The sequence below is a fragment of the Podarcis vaucheri genome (assembly GCF_965113315.1).
Source record: "Podarcis vaucheri genome assembly, chromosome: Z".
NCBI lineage: Eukaryota > Metazoa > Chordata > Lepidosauria > Squamata > Lacertidae > Podarcis > Podarcis vaucheri.
In genome coordinates, this window is record NC_138758.1 from 36,870,803 (window position 1) to 36,895,921 (window position 25,119).

At 45.0% G+C, this 25,119-nt stretch overlaps 1 protein-coding gene and 1 long non-coding RNA gene across 3 annotated transcripts; both read right to left on the minus strand.

Moving 5' to 3' along the window:
- Window positions 1-235: 235 nt before the first annotated feature.
- Window positions 236-897, minus strand: LOC309523776. Its single transcript, XR_014215609.1, has 2 exons — window positions 647-897; window positions 236-360 (listed from the first exon to the last, which is right to left on the minus strand). It is a non-coding gene; the product is annotated as an uncharacterized lncRNA (long non-coding RNA).
- Window positions 898-1,804: 907 nt separating this feature from the next.
- SURF4 (surfeit 4) lies at window positions 1,805-23,927 on the minus strand. 2 transcript variants are annotated; one of them, XM_082207886.1, is made up of 6 exons: window positions 23,579-23,927; window positions 7,006-7,192; window positions 5,378-5,454; window positions 4,383-4,426; window positions 3,673-3,859; window positions 1,805-2,553 (listed from the first exon to the last, which is right to left on the minus strand). In XM_082207886.1, the coding sequence occupies exons 1-6, from the start codon at window positions 23,624-23,626 to the stop codon at window positions 2,287-2,289; spliced, it is 810 nt and encodes a 269-aa protein (XP_082064012.1). In that variant the 5' UTR covers window positions 23,627-23,927; the 3' UTR covers window positions 1,805-2,286. The 2 variants fall into 2 exon arrangements, with proteins under 2 accessions (XP_082064012.1, XP_082064013.1); XM_082207887.1 differs by lacking the exon at window positions 23,579-23,927 and adding an exon at window positions 8,841-9,163.
- Between the last annotated feature and the right edge of the window lie 1,192 nt (window positions 23,928-25,119).

Genomic DNA, 25,119 nt, shown 5'->3' on the forward strand with positions numbered 1-25,119 from the left:
AACGGCTTACTGTGCTTGACTATTTCCTGAGCGGCTACAAAACTAGCATATGTTGTGGAATTTGCAGACTTCACCCAATTCTTGAAATTATTTTTGCTCCTATCAACCTTCCTCATAAGTTCTGCAATGGCTTTTCGTCTCTCATCTCCATCTGGATATTTTTCAGCAAAGGCTGTGTGTTTATTGTGGAAATGTCTTGCAATATTTGACTTTTTGTTGTTTGCAAATTTCTCACCATATATTAAGCATACTGGTAAACCAGTCTTGTCAGTAGAGAAGGCAAATGATTCTGTCCATGTATCATTAAACATTCTGTTTTCTTCAGAAATTTTTCTTTTCTTGCCTTTATCCATGGCTGGCCTATCGGGGGTCCAAAAGAGGGACGTAACTAGAAATCAGAGGGCCCCATAGCAAAATTTGCTATGTCCAATAATCAATGCCCCAAAATGCCATAGAAAATTAATCAGGGCCCCAGTGTACCATAAATCATAAACAGTGCCTGATGTAAATAATAATTAATAATGAGGGCCCAATGTCATCCTCGTCATTTTAAAATAACTTTTTTTGACACTTTTTAATTATTTTTTTGTTTGACCCCTCAGAATTACTCCTCCTCATAGAAATAAACGTTAAATTAACAAGTTACCTTTTTTTGAGTGTGTGTTCTTCACTCCCCTTCAAAACAGTGACCAGCTTACATGCCCCCTTTCAATGCAGCCTGCTTACAGCCCTCAACCAAAATGGCCGCTCCCGCGACTCCCACATGCGCCCACAAAGATGGCGCCGACGATTTTCCCTTATCGGTGCCCTTTAAAGAAATGGCCGCCGCAGCTTCAACCCACGCCTAGAGGAGGCTAGAGAGGGAGAAAAGCGGGGGGGAGGAAAGCAGCGAGGACGGCAGAGGACTGCCGGGAGTGGAATCCCACACACCGCGAGGGGAAGGAAGGGAGAGGGTGCGAGCTGGAATGGGGCAAAGAGGGCGGTCCCCGGTCGTGCCTGGCCTTAAATGGGCTAGGCCACGCCTCCCCGGCCCCGCCGATTGGCGGGCAGGGTTGCAGGGACGCCCGGGGATTCCCCTGTTCTCGCGGGGGCAAAAGGCCAGCCCCCGCGAGTGGAGTGTGGGAGGGGTTAGCTCGCAACCCCGTCTCCTCTCTAGCTCGGAAATGGCTTTGCGGAAAATGCGCCTCCTCCCCTCGCCTCCGCCCCGGAGCCGCGGCAAAGGCGTTAAAGAGCCGCATGCGGCTCCGGAGCCGCAGGTTGCCGACCCCTGATCTAGTGTGTCACAGGTTCCATCATTCTTCTGGCATCTTCTGAGTGTCTGTCAGATGAGTATTTGGTGTAATACAGCAAGGTTATTCAGGTACACAGGCTCATTTGGGTCAGATTTTTACTGCCCCCAAATAGCAACTGCATAAATCTACAGAATATGGGGCACTGCTCCAAAATTTATAATGTATGCAAATTTCCAACAAAGTAACAAGAATGGCTATAGGTGAAGATGGATTTTAGAAATCTGAATTGCCAATGGACTTTGTTCTGACTGCCCCACCTGAAAGAATTGTTCATGAAACCCAAACACACTGTCCCCAACCACCCACTTCTTTTTGCTACAGCATAGTAGTGGATAAGCTTTTTGCTGGGAGGGACCCAGCTGCTGCACATATTTTCTCCTGCCTCTGTTTCAAGGGATGGTCCTCCCTCTAGCTGTTGTAATACTGTGGTGGGTTGGCTTGTTTCAAAGCAGAAAAATCCCTTTCCCATAGTAAAAAAGGTGCGCTAGATCTATCGCTCAGATAGTCACGGCTCAATCTGGGAGGCGACTTCTTTAATTACAACAAGAACGCAAAAAAAAAAAAAAGACGTGGGGAACACCTTGACACCAATAGTATACAAACAGGAATATCGGATCACAGTAGTTTTTGTTTTGTTTTTTTTAAAAAATGCATCTTAGAAAACCATTAAGGAAACTTAAAGGCGGCAAATACAGTGCCCACATGGTGCTTGGCAAGCCAGCTTCTATATGTTTCAATTTCTGGAGATTACAAAAGAAAGCAGAACAGTGTTTCGAGGCAAAAAAAAATACATCCCTTGATGAAGAATGCTCTAGTTATCAGATTATCAGTGCCTTCATGAATTCTAAAAAAAAAAAAGTGTGCCCTTTAAGAAGGGATTGTTGGGCACATACATAAGATGCTGGCAGTTTGGTTTTATTCCCCCACGGAACCCATGTTGAAAAAGTCAGTCCCCAGACACCGAGATGATGTGTTTTCCCTGCCCCTCCTATTTCTACCATTCTTTTTTCTTCTCATCCATAGACACGCCACCAGGCCCAAGGGCTACCACCAGCAGGAGGCCTCCGATGACGGACATGGTCTGGAAGAAGTCGTACTTGAGGAAGTCATGCATGGGTTTGTAGACTGGGATGGTCCAGAAGGCGTTGAAGTAGATGTTGATGGCAAAGAGCCAGATGACCAAGGTCAAGGCGGCCAGTTTTGTCTTGAAGCCAACAGCCACAAGGATGATCAAGGCTGTGCCCACGATGTTCTGGAGGATCTATGGGAGGAGATGGGACAGAGAAAAGTAGAATTCAGCAGAGGCTGGTGTAAGGGAGAAGAGGGCATCTTACCCCACCTAACTCAGCCTCCCCTCAGCCAGGCCTCACCTGCTGGCCTTAGGATTTGCCACCATTCTAGGGGGAGGCAGCCCTGGCTGTCAGCCTCCTCCTCCTTAGCCTCCCAGGTCTTTGACAACAGGCATTTTCAGTGATGGAATGCATGCATGCACACACACACACACACACACACACGAAGCAGACCTTGCGCCATCACTGTCATGTTTATCCAGGCTTATGGTTTTTAACTGGGAGGGTAGTTAAATCTATCTGTTGGGCTTATCCTTTACATGCAGTGGAATAAATAAATAAATAATAATAATAATAATAATAATAATAATAATAATTTATACCCCGCCCATCTGGCTGGGCTTCCCCAGCCACTCTGGGCAGCTTCCCCCCAAAAAATTAAAATTCTGTAATACATCAAACATTAAAAGCTTCCCTAAACAGGGCTGCCTTCAGCTGTCTTTTAAAGAAAAGATAGCTGCTTATTCGCTTGACATCTGATGGGAGGGCGTTCCACAGGGCAGGTGCCACCACCGAGAAGGCCCTCTGTCTGGTTCCCTGTAACCTCACTTCTCGCAATGAGGGAACCGGCAGAAGGCCCTCGGTGCTGGACCTCAGTGTCCGGATGGAACGATGGGGGTGGAGACGCTCCTTCAGATATGGAAGGACACATTCCTTGTAAATACATTCTTTTAGTTATCTATTGCTGTTTTAAAATCTGATATTAATGTCTTTGCTATTTTATTTTTACTGTATGACTTGCTTTGAGGCAGCTGAGTGCAAAAAATATGGCTAATGCATACAATAAATAACAATAGCATCTCATCAGGAAGGAGGATGAGGAGAAAACTATCATCAGTTGACTCTGCCTGCCCCTCACTTGCTCTGGCTCCCCCTGACATTGGCCTCCCTGCTTTCCACCCTACCAGGATCAATAGGCACCTACCTGTGCTGAGAATAGGACGAGGTGGAGGAGGAGGCGGCAAATTCCATACAAAAATACCTCTCCCACTAATTAAAAACAAATTATTTGCAATGTTTGGGCCACTTACCGAAAAGAAGCTAGCATCAAAATGCAGCAGCGTCATAAACATGAGGACCAGCAGCACTCGTCCACCCAGCTGCATGTACTGCTTAGGGGAACTTTCCCGCATGGTGGGGACTCCGGCAAACATGCTCTTCCCCTCTGACCGTGATTCAGCCAACAGCAGCAGCAGACCACCCCCCAGAGCAAGGTTCCTGTAGACGGTGAAATATGGTTAGTCCAAAACACACACACCTGAATACCTACACCAGGTGTGTCAAGATTCACAAAGGGCTTGTGCACCAACAAAAATTAAAGTGACACAATCAAATATGCTGTTACAAGTCTTAAGATGCTTAAAGGTTATATGCTGGTTGCCTCTGGAGTTTTTGAGTGACAAGTCCCAAGAGTGAAAGTGGCTTACATTTTGACACCTGAGATGTATATATCTTTTGGGATCCACCTTATTTCTGTGATTGTAAGTTGTAAACAGTTTTTAACCTTGCGATTTGATTGTTGTCGCCAAACTGAGGCCTTAAGAGTGAAAGGTAGGTAACAGATGATAGCGATGATCATAAAACGTTAAGAAACACTCAAAAGCAACCTTGACAAGCAAAATGCGCAAGGGACACTATAATCATTTTCCTCAGTGCTGGCTGGTTAGAAGTGAACGATAAATGAAACTAAGATTAAATAAGCAAGAACTAGTAAAATGAGATAAAAGAGAATGAGACATACCTCATCAAAAACTTCAGATCCCATAAAATGCTGTACGCAATTGTCTAGGAGGAAACAACCAGACACGATTGAACCCTTTGCTTAAAACCACCCTTTCCTTTTGATCTCACGCTTGAAGCAGCTAAATACTCCAAAAAGAAGCTTGGCATCTATCTGCTGATGCTCACTCTCATCGCTTCTTCTACCTTCCCTCTCCCACACTCTTTTTCTGTCCCCTATTTAGCACACAAACTCCTTGGGACCAAGGATCTGTTATGTTCATTTATGCTTTCTCTGCAAAGATCAATGCACATTAATGTCACTGTGTAAATAAGATGGGTTCTTTGGACAAGCAAGGGATATGAGAGTGAAAATGGAGCAGCACTTTTTTGCTAAAGAAAAACAAATGCCTTACTGCTAATATATTTTGCAAACATGTGCATGACTTAGAGAGGAGGGTACCCATTTTAAATTTATTTTGCTTCCCTGCTCCCAAGAACTTTGCAGCAGATAAGAACATAAGATGAGTCTGTTGGATCATGTCAACAGCTCATTTAGTTCAGCATCTTGTTCTCACAGTGGTCCCCAGATGCCACAGCAGCAGGACCCAAGCACAAGAGCATTCTTCCCACAGCAACTGCAGTGTTGCTTCTGGCTGTGAGGCAGAGCATAGCCATCATAACTCAGGGCTCAAGGTGAGTGTGCAGATTCCATCTGAAGTACTGAACATTAAACTGCTGGACACGGGGCTGTTTTTAATTTTTTGTTTGCCCCCCATTGTGGTTTTCTTTGAGAAAACAAGAGGTGTTTTTTCCCACTTCTACATAACTCAGGGCTAATGTGACCACGCCTCTTGTTTTGACTTCGAGCCCGTCAGCACTCAGACACCTTAGTTTGCTACTGGAGGGGCGCTTGAGGGGCAATGGAACCTCCAGCTTCAGAGCCAGGAGGGGCAAGTATGAATAGGCACGATTTTTCAGTGTTGTGCAATTAAGAGTTGGGATTGATTTCCTTACCTGGAGTGCTATAATGCCAAATAATCCAAAGCAGGCATACTGAACAAAGTTCCTACTCAGCACTAGGATGCAGCCACCTAGGAAAGGAGGCGGAAGAGAAGAAATAGCCAAGTCAACAGCATTAGTGAATCATGTTCCCCTTGCTAAGGTTCTGTTGACCCTCCTATCTTTTAAATCCTTGACTCGCCTGCAAAGCTTTCTGCTGGCTTGTCTCTTGAACCATAGCCTTCATTCCTCAAACTTTAGCAATATCAATCTCTTTAAAGGCAGCCTTGTTTTTAAGCACTAATCCAGCAGCCACCAGATCACCTGCCTGTCAACCATGTGACATGGCCATGACATCAGCTGACCCGTTTTCCTTTCCCACTAAAAAGCAAACTCAGGGGACCGAGTGCTGACAGACATGGGAGCCAAAAGAGAGACAGAAACAAAGCGCATAGGCAAAGGTCCAGGGCTTGGCATGCACTGATGATCAGCTGTCATATACAGTCAGGTGCAGGGCTGTTGGGCATGGGTTGGCTGAAATCAGGTCCACGGAGTGGAGATTCCCCACTGCTCTTCTACAGTATATTAAGCCAAGAGTGTATTAAGCAATTGTCACTGCAATTTACAACTGAGGAAATACTCCAAAGCTCACCTACGTGAGCTGTTGGGCATCAAGCCATGGTGTACGGCTGCAGGATTGGAAAATGAGAGGCCCGTGAGTGGCTGTTTCTGCTTTATAAGCCACCGGGGGGGGGGTGAGAGGAGAGAATGGGTGAGGAAGAATGAGAATGACTCTGCAGGAGAATGTAAGGATGGTTGACTTGTAGAGGTGGCAGCCATTTTAGGCATGCATAATTGATGCACGATTGCTGGTGTACAAGTCCTTTTGGACCCGGAAGAGGCCAGAACAGGTGTGGGGGTGTAATGGGGTGCAACGTGCTTATGAATGCTCTGGTGATGCATGCAGGTGCCAGGAATGGAAACCTGCCTCCCCCTGCAAAATGGTCACTACCTGTAGGAACCTGGAAAGGTTGCCCACAATCTGACTGTATGATGACTGGGGCTCCTATCTCTAAAGAGGGTGGGGGACCTCTAGTCCAAGGGCTTAACTTGGCCCACCTTCCAATCACTTGATACCATGTGTGTTGTCAGCAGGAGGGTAAAAAAACGAGGTGGGTTGGCCAGAAGGATCTCCTTAAGTGTTGCTGATCAGTTGATCTGCGGGGCTTCAAAGCACAGTGCAGAGCTCTTTGCAGCCAGTCCCTTACCAAGAGCCCCAAATGGTGCTTTGAAGCCCTGCAGATCAGCTGATTCATGGGGCTTCAAAGCACCTCACCACTAGGCATAATTGTCAAATTTGGGGAGGGGTGATAAGGATTCCGCCTGCCGGATGTATCTGCTTCCCCACCCCTGGTTTTAAGAAGAGTGAGGGCAGCTTCAAAACCTGTCATCTGGTATAAAGGGGTGGGGTGGGGAAGGGGACTGTGAATGCTCTTAAGGGCTGTGATCTTGTAGAGGACATGCCACTATTATAGACTGGGCAGCTGTAGTCCAAGCACAGAATTTATGGGTCCCCTTGGTCCAGGAACCAGAATCTCCATTTAACAACAAGCGTACATGGGTCTCAATATTGTGCCACTTACTTAGCTGTCCGAAAAGGTTAATGAAGACAAAGATGGAGGCCAGGAAGTACCCACAGTTCCATGTGGCATCAATGTAGTCCCTCTGCTCGCTCCACTGGAACCACATGCGGATGCCATCTTCAAGGAACGTGCTGATCAAGCAGAGGCGGGCCACATGCGGGAGGTACTGTTTTGTCACTCGCAAGAACTGCCAGGGGAAAGAAACACAGGTGAGAAGAATGGGCAGGAAGCAGGGACCGTCTGGCTTCCTACATGGATAGGGATGGCTTTCCCCTCAAAGCACAGCTGTGTTCTCCCTCTGGTGTCAAAGAGGTAGCAAGCCTCAATACCTGTTGCTGAGAATCGTGTGTGGGAAAGATTCAGGTTCTGCTTTCAGGCTTCCCTTAATGGGCCTCTGGTTGGCCACTGTAAGAACAACATGTTCGACTACATGGGCCTTTGACCTTATCCAGCAGAGCTTTTCCTAATGTCCTTAAGGGCACTTCCAAAGTGTTTGGCTTGGGGAATACCTTCTCATCACTTAAATGTAAACAAACCAAATTTGTATCTTGGGTGATAAGATTGACCCACCAGGAGATTCTAGCCAGAGCAAGTTCCCTCTGAGGCAACTGCAAACTGAGTGGGATGCAGGAGCCATGCCCCTTGATGCACGTTACATAAAGGGTGGAAATGGGGCACATGCCAAATGCATCTAGCTTGAAAATGTCCCCAATTGTGTGACTGCACAGAGACCACAGCCAATCAAAACTGGAGGGGAGGGGGGGGACTTGCAATGAACCAGCCTTTGAAAACTTGGGTACTCCCCAGATTTTTTGGGACTACAACTTCTATCATGCCCAACTATCAGCTATCATGCCCAACTATCAGCAATGCTGCCTGCGGCTGATGGGAGTTGTAGTCCAACACACACACACACACACACACACACACACACACAAACCAACCAACCAGGATGGCACCAGGTTAGTGAAGGCCGCAGTAGGCAGTCTAATCCCAGAGCTATAGCAATAGGTCACACTAAAGGATTTGCTAATCCACCACCTTGTTTCTCATAATGTATCTATCTATCATCTATCTATCTATCTATCTATCTATCATCTATCTATCTATCATTTCCTCATTTAATCCTCGTAACAGTGGGGATCTGAACCAGTCTCCCAGGTACTCATCCAGCGCTCTTAACCATTATACAGTGGTACCTCGCAAGACGAATGCCTCACAAGACGAAAAACGCGCAAGACGAAAGAGTTTTCCGTTTTTTGAGTCGTTCCGCAAGACGAATTTCCCTATGGGCTTGCTTTGCAAGACGAAACGTCTTGCGAGTTCTTGCGAGTTTGTTTCCTTTTTCTTAAAGCCGCTAAGCCGTTAATAGCCGCTAAGCCGCTAATAGCCGTGCTTCGCAAGACGAAAAAACCACAAGACGAAGAGACTTGCGGAACGGATTAATTTTGTCTTGCGAGGCACCACTGTAACACACTGGTTCTCAATTGCCAGCCCTAGATGCTCCAAAGATGCCTCGTTTACTCCAGTACTGACCATTTATGAGACAAAAGGCTCAGAGATAAGTCTATTTAGCCAGGGCATTTTAACAGACCAAATTCTCCATTATTTCTTTTTTAAAGCTATTTTAAGCTAGTGGCCCTCTCCAGTGTACTCCATAATTTTAATGTACACACAGTGTAAAGTACTTCCTTTTGCTCATCCCGGATCTACTGCCAAACCAATCAGTTCAATTAGATGACTTTGAGCTCTAGCACTAGGAGAGAAAGAGTGGATTCTCTGCCCGCTCTCTCCCCAGAATGTATAATATAGATTGCAATCCTATGCCCACTTACCTGTGAATCCTTGCCTTTGCTTCCCTACCACCACAAAATTTCTGTGAATAGCCAAAATTTCCTGGTGTGAGTCCTTTTGCTCTGGGCACCTTGAGACCAAGAGTTATGGAGACTTTTGCCACTCCATGTTCAGATGGTGCTGCAAAATGGTTTGTCTGTGACTGTTCAGGGAGGCAGCTTAGCTTCTTACCCCAAGTTTGAAGGATCTCTCAATTCAGGCAACTTTATATAGCAGGGGTATAGAAACTGTGGCTCTCCAGACATTGCTGGGCTCCTCCCTCACCTAAGCCCCAGCCAGTAGGGTCAGTGGTCAGAACTAATGGGTACTGGAATTCCTGCAATATCTGGCAGGCCACAGAATTCTCCTCATTCCTGTTCTATAGTATTCTTTAGCTTACATTTTATTAATGTAAGCAGGGTGCCAGAAACCCTATTACAGTGGTACCTCGGGTTACAGACGCTTCAGGTTACAGATTCCACTAACCCAGAAATAGTACCTCAGGTTAAGAACTTTGCTTCAGGATGAGAACAGAAATCGCGCGGTGGCAGCAGCAGGAGGCCCCATTAGCTAAAGTGGTACCTCAGGCTAAGAACAGTTTCAGGTTAAGAACAGACCTCCGGAACGAATTAAGTACTTAAGCCGAGGTACCACTGTACGTTGTTTCGTTATCTTTTTTGGATTTGTTTTATCTTGTTATGGTTTTGTACAATTACTTGTTTCTCTTTATATTGGACAAAGCAATTTAAGAAATGGTTACAAAAAAGAGGTTTTCCAGCTCCCCGCCCCCCCCCAAAAAAAACTCCACCCTTCCTGGCACACAGAAAAAAAGCAAGTTAGGAAAAAGGTTTCAGCCTAGCATCTCCCCCAACAGGCTAGCTTTCTGGATTCAGGCAGCGATACACACGTACATGCACACACACTCCTACATTTATTTATACCAGGAAAGGCTTGCCACCCTCATTTCTGATGACTGGGTAAATGCACCCTTCACAGGAAGTAAGCAGATAAAAATAAGTCTTCATGCTGTTTGTTGAGCATGGTTACAGGACAACCAACCAGCAAGCTGGGCAGATGAAAACTACAGTGTGAATAATGCCAGGCAAGTAACTTCTGGGATCTCACAACTGGGAGCTCGTGAACAGGACTCATAAACAGGGGGGTTTGCAAGGATTGGTGGAGGAGACTGAAGAGAATCAGCTTCTTTCTTTTGGATTAAAGCTGGTAGTTTGTCCGAGTTGTTTGGAGGCTTGATTGTTTGCAGGCCTGGTCCTCACCAACAAGGAGGAACTGACTGACAAAGTGGAAGTACTTGGAAACTTTGGAGGAAGTGATCATGTCCTCTCCTCCTCGGGTTCATGATACAGAGGCAAGGGAAAGGTGAGCATAGTTCAGACAGGCACTCTGGACTTGCTAATTTCAAAAAGCTTAAAGTGCTACTGGGTGAGATCCCATGGTCAGAAATATCTGACGAGAAGGGAGGCCAAGATGGATGGGAGTTTCTTAAGGGCAAAGTACTGAGACAGTTCCAACAAGAAAGAAAAGTGGGAGGCATCTAAACAAACCAGAGCGGCTGCATAAGGAGCTTACAGATGAACTGAGATTTAAGATGGACATGTTTCTTCAGCTGCGTTTGAAGCAAGAGGAACAAGCAAGTGGTAGGTCCTCTATGTGGAAAAGACAGAAAAATGCTATTGGGTGACAGAGAGAATGTGGAACTGCTCAACATCTACTTTGCCTCTGTCTTTGCACAAAAGGAAAGCAATGATAACAGATTAATGATGTAAGGAGGGAGCTGCAGACCAGGATAGGAAGAGATGGTAAGGGAATACCTAGCTACTTTAGTTGATTTCAAACCTCCAGGGCCTGATGAGCTGCACCCAAGGGTACTAAAGGAACTTGCGGTATAATCTCAGAACCTCTGCCTATAATCTCTTGGAAAGCATGTGAGGTCCCAGCAGACTGGAGGTGGAAAAATATTGTCCCCGTCTTCCAAAAAGGGAAGAAAATAAGATCCAGGTAACTATCAACTGGTGAGCTTGACATTGATACCAGGAAAGGTCCTAAAACAGATCACTCAATAGTTGGTCTGTGAGCACTTAGAAAAGGAGGTTGTGAATACTAAGACCCAGCACAGGTTTCTCAAAAACAAGTCATGCCAGACCAATCTCATTTCTTTTTCTGATGGAGTTAAAAAACTTGGTGGATCAGGGGAACTAACTCCTTTCCAGCCCCAGAAGCAGCATTGTGTGTCATGTGACACACCTAAACACTGCAGCCGACACACTAATGTGTCATGACACACAATTTGGGAAGCTGTGCATTAATGGTTCCTTGTCAGCCAGGAAAAAGGTTACAATTGGGATGCCACAGGGTTCTGTTCAACGTTGTTATAAATTACTTAGATGAAGGAATTGAGGGGATGCTTATCATGTTTGCAGATGACACCAAATTGGGAGGGATAGCTAATGCCAAAGAGGACAGAATTGGGGTTCAAAATGACCTTAACAGATTGGAAAACTGGGCCCAAGCTAAGAAAATGAATTTCAATAGGGACAATTGCAAGATTCTACACTTGGGCATGAATAACCAGCAGCACAAATATAAGACCCCTGGCTTACCAGCAGTACATGTGAAAAAGATCTAGGGGTCTTAATAGACCACAAGCTTAACATGAGTCAATAGTGTGATGCAGCAGCAAAAAAAAGCTAATACTATTCTAGGCTGCATCAACAGAAGTATTGTGTCAAGATCAAGAGAAGTAATAGTATTGTGTCCAGATCAAGAGAAGTAATAGTACCACTCTATTATACCTGGAATATGGGATGCGGGTGGCGCTGTTGTCTAAACCACAGAGCCTAGGGCTTGCCGATCAGAAGGTTGGTGGTTTGAATCCCCGCGACGGGGTGAGCTCCCATTGTTCAGTCCCAGCTCCTGCCAACCTAGCAGTTCGAAAGCACGTCAAGTGCAAGTAGATAAATAGGTACCGCTCCGGCGGGAAGGTAAACGGCATTTCCGTGCACTGCTCTGGTTCGCCAGAAGCGGCTTAGTCATGCTGGCCACATGACCCAGAAGCTGTCTGCGAACAAACGCCGGCCAAGATGAGCACCGCAACCCCAGAGTCATCTGCGACTGGACCTAACGGTCAGGGGTACCTTTTACCTTTATTGTACCTGGAATACTGTGTCCAATTCTAGGCACCACAATTTAAGAAGGATATTGACAAGAAGGAATGTGTGCAGAGGAGAACAACAAAAATGATTAAGGATCTAGAAACCAAGCCTTATGAGGAACAGTTGAAGGAGCTAGGTATGTTTAGCCTGGGGAAAAGGAGACCGAGACATCGAAGATGAAGCAAGCTTGTTTTCTTCTGCTCTGGAGGGTAGGACTTGAACCAATGGCTTCATGTTACAAGAAAGGAGATTTTAACATGTTACAAGAAAAGAGATTTGAACATGTTACAAGAAAGGAGATTTGACAGTAAAAGCAGTTCAATAGTGGAACAGAATCCCTCAGGCAGTTGTGGACTCTCCTTCATTGGATGCCTTTAGGCAGAATTTTAATCAGAGTTTGGATGGCCATCTGTCATGGATGCTTTAGCTGAGTTTCCTACATTGAAGGGGGTTGGATTAGATGACCCTTGGGAGTCCCTTCCATCTCTACGATTCTGTGATCACCAGACGTCCCCAACTCCTGATGTCCACCATGCAACAAGGCAGGAATTTATGCAGCTCTCTAGGTTAAAATGCAAGTGCTGAGATCACTTATACACACAGAGAGAGCAAAATGCAAAAGCAGTAAGTAAAAACTCAGGCATGCTCACAGACCATACATGACTAACACAGAGAACTGTACTTTTGGGTGGAACTAACCGAGGAAATCTGGAAGAAGAAACAAGGAGAAAAGCATGGCACATATTTACTCAAGTTGAATAGCCTTGTTCATAGTTTCACAATTCCTCCCCGATAAGAATTTTACAAGAAATCTGGCACCTTTCGTGAAGAAATTATTTGTCAACTCATGTTACTATGTGGATACATATTTTTCCTTGTGTTTTTTGTGGGGTTTTTTGAATCCTCGCACTTGTGATGGCCCAGTGACTAGATGCAGATAAACAAAATTTGAAACTGGGACATAGGTTTGGCAAAATGTCCTAGAACCCTAAACATATTAAATTCAATATTTACAACATGGTTCTAGCCCTCTGGAGGAAGACACAGTGAGACATGCAATTACTGATTTCAGGTCACACTTGTTAATGTTGATCATTTACATCAGGGATTGAGAAATCTGTGGCCCTCTGGACATTGTTGGACTACAGCTCCCATTATCCTGGCTAGGGCTGATAAGAGCTGTATTCCAACAGCATATGGAGGACCGCGCGTTCCTTGATTTGCATAGTAGTTGCTTTTGGCTTTCTTGTTTCCCAGTTGCTTAAAACCTGTAGCTCATGGGTAGGCAAACTAAGGTCCGGGGGCCGGATTTGGCCCAATCTTCTCAATCCAGCCCGCGGACGGTCCAGGAATCAGCGTGTTTTTACATGAGTAGAATGTGCCCTTTTATTTAAAATGCATCTCTGGGTTATTTGTGGGGCCTGCCTGGTGTTTTTGCATGAGTAGAATGTGTGCTTTTATTTAAAATACATCTCTGGGTTATTTGTGGGGCATAGGAATTCGTTCACCCCCCCAAAAAAAAAAATAGTCTGGCCCCCTACAAGGTCTGAGGGACAGTGGACTGGCCCCTTGCTGAAAAAGTTTGCTGACCCCTGCTGTAGCTCCTCCCCCTGCCTCATGCTCACATGGAGAGCCAGTGTGGTGTAGTGGTTAAGAGCGGTAGTCACGTAATCTGGGAAACCGGGTTCGAGTCTCCGCTCCTCCACATGCAGCTGCTGGGTGACCTTGGGCCAGTCACACTTCTGTGAAGTCTCTCAGCCCCACTCACCTCACAGAGTGTTTGTTGTGGGGGAGGAAGGGAAAGGAGAATGTTAGCCGCTTTGAGACTCCTGAAGGGGAGTGAAAGGCGGGATATCAAATCCAAACTCTTCCAAACATAGTTGCAACTGGTTAAATGTCAGAAAATGATATAGAGATTATCTGATCTAAAGAAATAACCCAAATAGAAGAGTTATAGAGCTTCCTACAGGTGTGTGAAGCGAATGGTTTTGTTTTGGAAAACCCTGAGAGTGGGTAGATTATCCTACACTGTACATAATAAAAAGCAGCATGTTTTTCTCCTGTAGTTTCTATACTAATGGATCTACTGAGCTTGTGAACAGAGTACCTAGGGTAAGAATATAAAGATGTTGGAGAGGAAACCAGCAGCTTATTCTCTCTCAATCCAAACCATTAGTGGGAATGACTTTTATGCAGGCAGCTTGGCTGCTAATTAGGTTACATGAATGGCCTGCCAAGCCATGTAATGGAAAAGAGGGTAAAATAAACAACAATTACAGAGCACCTGGCTGCATTCAATTCAGATCTTCTACTGGGCCTAGTTCTCTTCAGGGCTGAGCTCTGAAGAGGAGGCTTGTTGGGGAAGAGAAAGGGCAATTGCTAGTAACAAAGGTCACCATCTTATAAAGAGTGAGACTGTTCATCTCTCTAGTACAGTACTGTCTACACTGACTGGCAGCAGCTCTCCAGGGTTTCAGGCAGGGGTCTCTCCTAGCCCTATATGGAAATGCCAGGGGTTGATCTTGGAACATTCTGCATGAAAACAAGTGCTGTATTACTGAGCTACAGCTATGTATCTATCTAGCGATCATCTAGCTATCTACATTGCCTCAAGGCAATGTACACAGTGCAATAAACACAGCGAAAAACAGTTTAAAGCACCACATAAAACGACAACAGATGAATTTAAAAATAATATGAAGTACACACCCAGTGGCACTGTGGTCAAACCACAGAGCCTAGGGCTTGCGAACAGAAGGTCAGTGGTTCAAATCCCCGCAACAGGGTGAGCTCCTGCTGCTCGGTCCCTGCTCCTGCCAACCTAGCAGTTTGAAAACACGTCCAAGTGGAAGTAGATAAATAGGTACCGCTCCGGCGGAAAGGTAAACAGCGTTTCCGTGTGCTATTCTGGTTTGCCAGAAGCGACTTAAGTCATGCTGACCACATGACCCGGAAGCTTTCTGCGGACAAATGCCGGCTCCCTCAACCTATAGAGCGAGATGAGCGCTGCAACCCCAGAGTCATCCGTGACTGGACCTAACGGTCAGGGGTGCCTTTACCTTTAGACACACATTACAGAACCTATCCATTAAGCTGGGAAAGCCTATCACAACAACAAGAAGTTTCCAATGTTTCCAGAAAAGTGCAGATAGCGGGCACCTGTAGCGGGCACCTGCAAATTACTATGAAGTAGGTTTCTGAGGTTTTTGAAACTTGACTAAGCTCTCCTGTAGACTGCAGGGACCTACTGTGTATATATGGGATAACGTGGTCTCTCAAGTTTTGGTGGCAACCACAAAAGGCTAGCAACCACGGCCAGCATAAATTAGAGAATCTCATATCACAATCCTACCGGTGCAATCTTAGCAACATGTTTCCCCTTCAGGGTGTTTTAGCTTATCACAACCATGCTGGCATCACACTAATTAGAGCAGAAATGCCAGCCATTCCAAAAAATGATAGCTTGTAGAGTTGAATTTTCCATTCCTCCCCTTCCTTATCTAAAGAATCTTCAATTAAATCCCAGATTAGATGTTTTCAGGAGTTGCTTGTTACACAAATGCCAACTGTGCAAATATCTCTCCCCACATACAGACATATAACCTGCGGTACATTACTGCACTCCCCCAAAGTTGAATGGTTTTGCTTTGTAGTTGCATAGGTGGTAATTGGCCCATCTGCTGGGGTAAGGGACATGAAGAGGAAATTATCTGGAGAAGTTGGCAGAGAAATCAATTTAGCTGCAAAAACCTCAACAGCTGCTTTGCAATTAAATTGCAAAGTACTGTACTTGCAAAACACTTGAGGCTGCCTTTTGCAACTATGGCAGAAGTGCATCAGTTGCTCCTAGAGGTTATGGTTTGCGTATATTTAAAAAATGAATATCCACCTTGCAATTTCAAGAGGATCCAAATACGCCCTCACAAACACCAGATAATTTTGCCAGTTTTGCACTCCTTGGCTAGATCAACTGAAGGCAGGAACAGATTTGCATTTCACTAAACAATTCAAAAAATACTGCCTCCGTGCTTAAAAAAACCCCTCAAAATGAATAACATTAAAAGCATATTTTTCTTTTGAAATGAAAGCCAACAATTTAGGAACGGAGTCTGGAAGATTCCTAAAGAGACCCATGGCGGGGGCCGAATCCCTTGTGGTTATGGGCCCATGTGGCAATGAGAATTCCAGTGGCAGAAATGCGAACTCTGTTCCCTGTGTCAGTCCTAGGTGTGGGGAACTTTTGGTCCTCCCGATATGGCTGAACTACAACTCCCATCATTCCTGGCCATGCTACTTGGGGCTCATGGGAGTGGTAGTCCAGCAACATCTGGAGAGCTAAGGTTTCCACCTACCTGGTCTGTCTTCTCACCCAAAAGCAGCCCTGCCATACCTCAATTTGTCCCCACAAGATGGGAAGAGCAGACTGTTGAAAACCAAGTTAGAAGCCTCTTTCGTATTTGAACTAAGACAGACACATCCTTATTTCAGAGCTCTGCCAACTCACCATTTGAACATTAGACCAACAGAGTACGTGGCTAAGAAGATGTGGGTATTTAAAAAACAAAAATTCAGTGCGAAAAAAAGTTATTTTTAGTGGAAGTCATTTTGGGAAGGGCAAGAAAGATCTTTTCCTGGACAACTGGGCTTTCAGAATGTGTGATTAAGAAACCTCATTTCGCAACTAGTGTAAACAAACTCATAGAAATAAACATGCAAATATACATATAAATGCACAGCTTCCTCTTTTTAATGGAGAGAAGCATCTGAGAATGCAGTCTTGTAAAACTGGGCAGAAGATGCAGATCCAAAACATCTGTTGTCGCCCTGCATTTTATGGATAACAAAAATCTTGACTTTTTCTATCCAGCTGATGGGCCTGCCAGTAGCATGGAAGAGACACAACTCAGGGTAGAGCATCTGCTTTCCATGCAGAAGGTTCACGGTTCAATCCCAGGCATCCCCAGGTAAGACTGAGAGTGTTGGCTATTTGCAGATTAGTTGCACTGCAGAAAGCATGCTGGGGAGACCACACATACAAGAAACGCAAAATAACTTTTGCTAGGTTTTAATAACAAAAACAAAAACTCCTTTTACACTAAATTACAATATATCAATAAGCATGACCCATCCACCAGGGTACTGAGAGAGCTACATGCTGCTCTTTCCCCAACAACTTAATTACCACAACTTAACAGCACCTGCTATATACTGCTTCACAGCTGTAAAACAAGGTCATGTTATTTGCTCTGGCCTTTAAAGAAATACACATCTTGTGGAACAATAATGAACCTTCAAATTTAAAGAGACCATTCAACAGGGAGAGCTCTGTCTGAAACCCTGAAAATCCTTTGCTAGTCAGTGTAGATTAATACTAAGCTAGATGGACCAAATATCAGCCCTGCCATAAAGGCAGCTTCCTATGGTCCTAGATAATGCTTTAAAAAATATTGTTTCACCAAGGCACCTCTGCTCCTAGGGCAATACTAAGTTGGGGTTTTTATTGGCAAGGGGCATGGCTAGAAAGTAGAGCATCTGCTTTGCAAGCACAATGCAAGCACAATGGTTCACTTCCCTGCATCCCCAGACAGGGCTAGGAATGTCTCCTGCCTGAAACCCTGGAGTGCTGCTGCCAGCCAGTGAAGGAAATTCTGAGCTAGATAGAACAATGGTTTCTAGGCAAGAATGCTTACTGTTTTTTAAAATATGTATCATTACTAACGTGCACAGCACTTTGCAGAGTAGCAGTATACAAAAAGATTATTGGCACCTGGAGCATAATCAAGGTGAAGAGGCAAGGAGTTGAGATAAAGAATAAATGCAGATGGGGAGCTGTCAGGGGTGAGGACGGGTGCAGAATTGTTGAGCAAAGCTAGGAGGATGCAACTCATGTGCAGGGAATTTATCATGAAACAAAGCTTAGGGATAGAACAAAACTGGGCTGTAGAAGGTTTAAAAAGGGATGTAGCCATTGTGGTGCCCTCTAGAGTCCAGGTGTTGTTGGATTCCAAATCCCATGAGCCCCAGCCAGTTCAGTCAGAAGTCAGAGATGATGGGAGTTGTAGTCTAGCAGCTTCTGAAAAACACTGCAGTTGTCTGGGCTAGCTAAAGGAAAATGAAGCTGTGTGGGAATTGGGGGAGGGGCTGAGAAAAATGGGGTCATTATTACTGCTAACTCAGCATTTTTATATGCTTGCCTAAAGACATAAGATCATGGATCCGGCCCAATCACCTTCTAAATCTGGCCCACGAATGGTCCGGGAATCAGCGTGTTTTTACATGAGTAGAATGTGTCCTTTTATTTAAAATGCATCTCTGGGTTATTTGTGGAGCATAGGAATTCATTCATTTTTTTTTCAAAATATAGTCCAGCCCCCCTCAAGGTCTGAGGGACAGTAGACCGGCCCCCTGCTGAAAAAATTTGCTGACCCCTGCATAAGATCATAAGGAAAGCTTGCTGAATCAGGTCAATGGCCTATCTAGCCCAGCACTGTGTTCTCACAGCAGCTAACTATGGCCTGATGCAAATCGGAAAGGAGGCTCTGAGCACAAGAGCACTCTTCCTTCCAGAGGTTTACAGCGACTTGTATTTAGAAGCATTACCACCTCAAACCACAGAGGCAGAGTGCAGCCATCCTGGCCAGTAGCCATTGATAGTGTTCTCCTCCAAGAATTATGTCCAATCCTCTTTTAAAACCATCCAAGTTGGTGGCCCTCACTGCCTCCTATGAGAACAAGTTCCATAGTTCAACTACGTGCTGCGTGAAGTACCGTATTTTTCGCCCCATAGGGCACACCGGCCCATAGGTTTTGGACGGGGGGAAATAAAGGGAAAAAATTATTTCCCCCCCCCCTGGTGCAGGGCTGGGGTGGGGGAAGCCCAAGCTTCCCCCGACCCCAGCCCCCAGAACAGGCTGCTATCCGCAAGCCTAGGGAGCCCAGCAGGAAGTCGCACTGGTCTCCCCTGGCTTGCAGAGAGCTGCCTGAAGCTGAGCAGCGCGCCCCCGGCTTCAGGATGCAGGCTGCTATCCACAAGCCTTGGGAGCCCGGCGGGAAGTCACGCCGGGCTCCCAAGGCTTGCAGAGAGCTGCTTGGGGCGCGCTCCGCTGCGCTCCCCGGGTTTCGGGATGCAGGCTGCTGTCCGCAAGCCTTGGGAGCCCAGCAGGAACTCCCGCGGGCTCCCAAGGCATGCGGATAGCTTCCTGAAGCTTGGAGAGCGAGAGGGGTCGGTGTGCACCGACCCCTCTCGCTCTCCAGGCTTCAGCGAAAGCCTGCATTCGCCCCATAGGACGCACACACATTTCCCCTTCATTTTTGGAGGGGGAAAAGTGCGTCCTATAGGGCAAAAAATACAGTACTTTCTATTATCTGACACTTCGTAACTTCAAGGTGAGCCAGGGCCTTCCTGAATCAAGGTTCATAGCTCAGTGGCAGAACATTCCTGCAGTGCACGGGGTTGGACTAGATGACCCTTGGGGTCCCTCCCAACTCCATGATTCTATAATTCTGACATCTGCTTTGCACCCAGAAGGTCACAGACACAATCCCAGGTATCTCCAGGTAGGGTTGGGAGATTCCCTGCCTGAAACCCTAGAAAGCTGCTGCCAGTCAGTATAGACCAGCCTTTCTCAACCTGTGGGTCCCCAGATGTTACTGAACTACAACTCCCATCACCCCTAGCTAGCAAGGCCAGAGCTCAGGGATGATGGGAGTTGAAGTTGACCAACATCTGGGGACCCACAGGTTGAGAACCGCTGGTATAGACTATTCTGAGCTAGATGAGGGTCTGACTCAGTATAAAGCAGCTTCCTGCGTTCCTATGTGCCATCTCAGCCACTATGCTACGTCTAGTTATTTGTCCCACTTTTTTTCTGAGGAGCTCACGGTTGTGTATACTGTTCTCCCCCTCTCCATTTTATCCTCACAACAACCCTGTGAGGTAGGTTAGCTTGAGAGTAAGTGACTGGCCCAAGGTCACCCAGTGCACTTTGTAGCTGAGTGAGGATCGGACCCCTTGTTTCCTGGGTCCTAGTATGGCAGTCTAACTGCTGCACCACAACAGCATCCCATACTTTGTCTGTTGGGGTAGGGTAGATGTTTAGTCAAGCTGCTAAGCTCCAGGGCCCTCAATCATCAAATTATAAAAACTCTTACTGCAGAAGTGACAGAAGTCACTGTTACCATGCCTGTCGTCTCAGATGGCTTTTTCTTTTTTTTACCCAGGGTAAATTAAGGTCATGCAGTTAAATGTATTTGTTGCCAAGGGATATTTTTACCAAGGGATATTATCCTTTCTCCAAACCAAAGAAAGCAGATAATAATGTAGGATGTAAACTGCTTTGAAATTTGTTTATTTTCTTAAATATAATTGTTATTATTCGTTTCATTTCTATGGTGCTTTGTATTTAAGAGGGGGGAATACCTATGTATTTGGTTGGCATGCATATTTGTGGTATGATAAGGTAAAAGTACATAAAGCATTTAAAAATCATATTGTTAGAAAAGCATTGTTTAACGTTTGGATAAGATATAAGGATTTGCTAGAAAAGAAAACCCCAAGATGGTTGTCACCAATGGAAGCAAAGGCACAGAAAAAACTCAATATGGAGGCCAAACGGCAGAAATATTGGGAAATTCTGGTGCAAGATGGAGACAGAATAAAATTGCAGAGCTTTGAAAAATTGAAAAATAAAGTGCGAGATTGGCTCCATTATTATCAAATAATGGAGGCATACAATTTGGACAAAAAAGTTGGTTTCCAGGTGGAAAAATCAGAATTGGAAACAGAACTGTTAGATCCAAAAACCAAGAATTTGTCAAGAATGTATAACTTGCTGTTGAAATGGAACACTCAGGATGAAACGGTGAAATCAGCTATGATTAAATGGGCACAAGATGTAGGACATAACATAATGATAGCTGACTGGGAACAGTTATGGACCACAGGTATGAAATTTACGGCATGTAATGCCCTAAGAGAAAATTTAATGAAAATGATTTATAGGTGGTACATGACACCAGTTAAGCTTGAAAAAATCTACCATTTGCCCGATAATAAATGTTGGAAATGTAATGAGACTGAAGGTACATTCTTTCACCTTTGGTGGACGTGCCCAAGGATTAAGGCATTCTGGGAGATGATTTATAATGAAATGAAAAAGGTATTTAAATATACCTTCCTTAAGAAACCAGAGGCCTTTCTCCTGGGCATGGTCGGCCAATTGGTGTTAAAGAAGGATAGAACTTTTTTAATGTATGCAACAACAGCAGCAAGAATACTTATCATGAAATATTGGAAGACACAAGATTTACCCACCAGGGAAGAATGGCAGATGAAGTTGATGGACTACATGGAATTGGCGGAAATGACTGGCGGAATCCGAGACCAGGGAGAAGAGTCGGTGGAAGAAGACTGGAAAAAGTTTAAAGACTATTTACAGAAATACTGTAAAATTAATGTTAGAAAAATGTTGGAATGAAGTTATATGGCTTTAGTAGAAATGTTATAAGGAATTAAGTATAAATAGATTAATAGAGCATTAAAGGGAAAAATAAGGTTAGAATGTGTTAAGACAATTATAGGATAGAAAACAGAGGAAGAAGGAAAGGAATTGCTGAAACAATAAATAGAAGTGGAATACAAAAAGGGAGGTGTGAGGAGGTCGTGGAAATTAGTGAAAGAAAGATAAGATATTAAAATTGGACTGTGTTTTAAATGGTTTTTGTTTTGTTTTGTTAGTTGTATGTTAGTGTTTTGCAGTTGTTGTTGTTTTGTATTGTATTGTTGTATGTTTTTTCTTTTTTGGTTTTTTGTAGTGTTGTGTTCAATTTGTTGGAAAACTAATAAATATTATTATAAAAAAAGAGGGGGGAATACCCTGGAGTCCCACAGGATGCATGTACCTTTTTTGTAAAGGCAACACACCCACCCCAACATCACTTGCTGGTTCACTTAAGAGGCACCAGACACATCAAACAGCTTAAGCTGTTGCCTGTCTCACACATGTTTTCCATCACAGTGCCAGACTGTGGCTAGATAAACCTGTACCAGGACAGGAACAGTTGACACTGGCTTATGAGGTAATACCGGATTGTCTTTTCCTTTGTCCAAAAGGTAGGACGCAGAGACGTGTCTTTTACCTTCCACACATCTGAACAACAGAATATGTCACCAGCTCTGCTTTTGATCCAGAGAAAGGTGAAGATTTGGCTCTTCTGGCTAATAAGCAACCCCAGGATATGATTGGTTTGTGTTATCACTCTATTTAATCTGGAGTGCCAAGCAGAGGTACTGATGCCTCCAGTACAGAAATCAGTAAAAAAAAATATGTAAGAAAAGACTTGGGGTTTTTGTAAACTTGAATACTACTCAAATATAATAGGTAAAGGTAAATATAAAACACAGACAAATGATCAGCATATTACCAATACACCGATCAATTTCCTCATGCTTTGTCAAGCATTTTGATAGGATCATGGTCTCTTGAGAAAAACCCCTTTTCTGACTTTACATTACTAGTTCTTTGTGCCCCCACTCCAAAGGTAGGGTACATTAAATGACTCACACATTCTACAGAGGGAAAGAGAGATTATACTGGTGGTGGTTAGACACCATAGCACTCCCAGATTCCAGAAGCTCATGGGTAGAGAAACTTCCATTATTTTCACATTTTCTTTCCCTTTCTCTCCCCCCCCCCCATTTATAGACCACGTTAAATAAACACCCTATTCCAACATCTACTTCACCATTTTCTGGAAATTGCCAAATCTCTTACCTCCCTCAAGGATAGGATAGATATAGCAAAGAAACGCACAAGACACGCCTTCATTTCTCTAACGTGCAACCCCATAACGTTAAAGCGAATCCCTCTAATCTCAGAGGCAAATTATTGCCAGTGGGGAGGAAAATCTATGATGTCTGAAAGTGGTCTTCTGTCCCATAATAATCCAGAGTTCTCTTTAAGGGGAATGGTGAATTTCACACTAGTCATCTGCTTGATTAGCTACTCGATAGGGTTGGCTATTCACAGGTGACCTGAGCCCCAATTATCGCAAGACGCAAACGTTTAGGAGGTTGAGGAGGCCAGTGATAAAACCCTGGCCCTATAGACATTGCTTTGGTTTCTCATTCTGTCTGTGATGGGGAAGTAAGACTTATCCCACACCAATCAAGCGAACACTCTATTAAGCAATCTTCCCCCGTCATTTTAGATTAGATCACTGAAAGATGGGGCCGCGCCCCTCAAATTTGTGCGGGTGCAAAGCACTCGGGAGAGGGGAAGGCTGATCTCCCGATTCCCTCTGAGGTGGATCCTATGATGTTGGGAACGAGACTGCATCCTCAACGACCAATTCCCCCCCCAACACACACACACACACACACACACAGCAGGCACAAAATACCAACACCCCCACTCCGCAAATCTTCTCTCCTATATAATACAAAGAAGACGCGTGAAGGAAAGGAACTGGACGCTGCAGAAATATCTGCAAAACCCCATGTGTGCAGTAAGGCCTCCTCTGCTTCAAGAGAAAGTGGAGCGAGGAAAGAGGAATGAATCCACACCCACCTGGTCTGCAAAATCCTCTGCGGTGCTCATCAGATCGTTCTGCCCCATGGCTAAGTGAGTGCTGCGGGAGTGGCGAAGGGAGCAGTGGGTTTCGCTCCAGGATGTGTTGGGGTGCTGCTCAGCGCCTGGGAGACCGGACTAGCCGCTCACTCAAACACACCCCCGACAACCCCTCCTGTGGTGGCTGCTGGCAGCTTGCTGCTGCTGCTGCTCTTATTGCAACGAGGCTGCACAGGAAGTGGCTGCACTCGCTGCGAGAAGCACTGCCACGTAGGCCAACTCTTAAAGGAACCGCACGGGGCGGCGGAGCCTCCGAGGAATCTCCCTTTGGCTTGGGGAGGAGAAGCACCACAGACTGACCCAGGAGGCCTCGCTCGTGGAAGTGGAGCCGGTGCATGTGGTGTCGCCCCACAGAAGGCCCCGCCACCCTTCCCGAGGCCAAGGGCGCAATCCCGTGCGCAATGCAGAGGACTGGAAATAAAACCCCAGTGAACCCTTAGCCTCTGAGCAAAACCTGCATTTGGTGTATTAGGGTTGCAGTTTTGCAGTCCGTTTCTAAGGCATCTCGCAAGTAGGGGGATCTCCAGACCAATGTGTTCTGCAACTTTATTATTATTATTAATTTATTTGTTCACTTGTTATTGGCAAGGTCTCTAAGCACCCTCCATTTAAAAACATCAAACATAGGAAGCTAACTTATACTGAGTCCAACCAGCTCAGTATTTGTCTTCACTATCTTGCAGCAGCAAATCGGGGTTTCCAGGCAAGAATTCCTTCCCAGCCATACCTGTAGATGCCACTGGGAGCTGAACCTGGGACCTCCTGCATGCAAAGCACATGCTGTACCACTGAACTACACCCCTTCCTCTAAAGATAAAGTAAGATTCTAGTCCTTACAGTTCTGAATTAAAGGCTGAATTAAATAAAAAGCTGTCATCTGCTGAGTCTTGTTCAGTATTGCCTACACTGACTAGCAGCAGCTTCTTGGGGTTTGGTACAGGGAATCTTTCCCAGAGCTATCTGGAGATACTCAGGATTGAACTGTGGACCTTCTGCATGCAAGACAGATGATCTACCATTGAACTATGGCCCTTCCCCAATACAGTATATAAACATTATACTATTACAAATTCAAATGAGACGTTTAACATTATCATACAAACACAATTCATGGACATATATACACGCTATAACAGTAACAGGAAGCACTGGCAGAATGCTAACAGCAGAATAAAATCAGTTTGGTTCATCAAAAGCCTGAAGGGAAAGATCAGTCCAGCACCAAAAAAGATGGCAGTGAAGGTAGAAGGTGAACTTCACATGGGAGAGCAATCCACAGGTGAGGAACCACCACTGGAAAGGCCCTTTCCCTTGTCACCATCTTTTGAGCCTTCCTTGCAGGGAACCTGGAGAAGGGTCAGTCACTCTTAGCCTAACATTCTTCACAGGGTTGTTGTGAGGATAAAATGGGAAGAAGCAAAACTGTGTACACCACTTTGAGTTACTTGGAGGAAATATGGGATATAAATGTAAAACTAAAA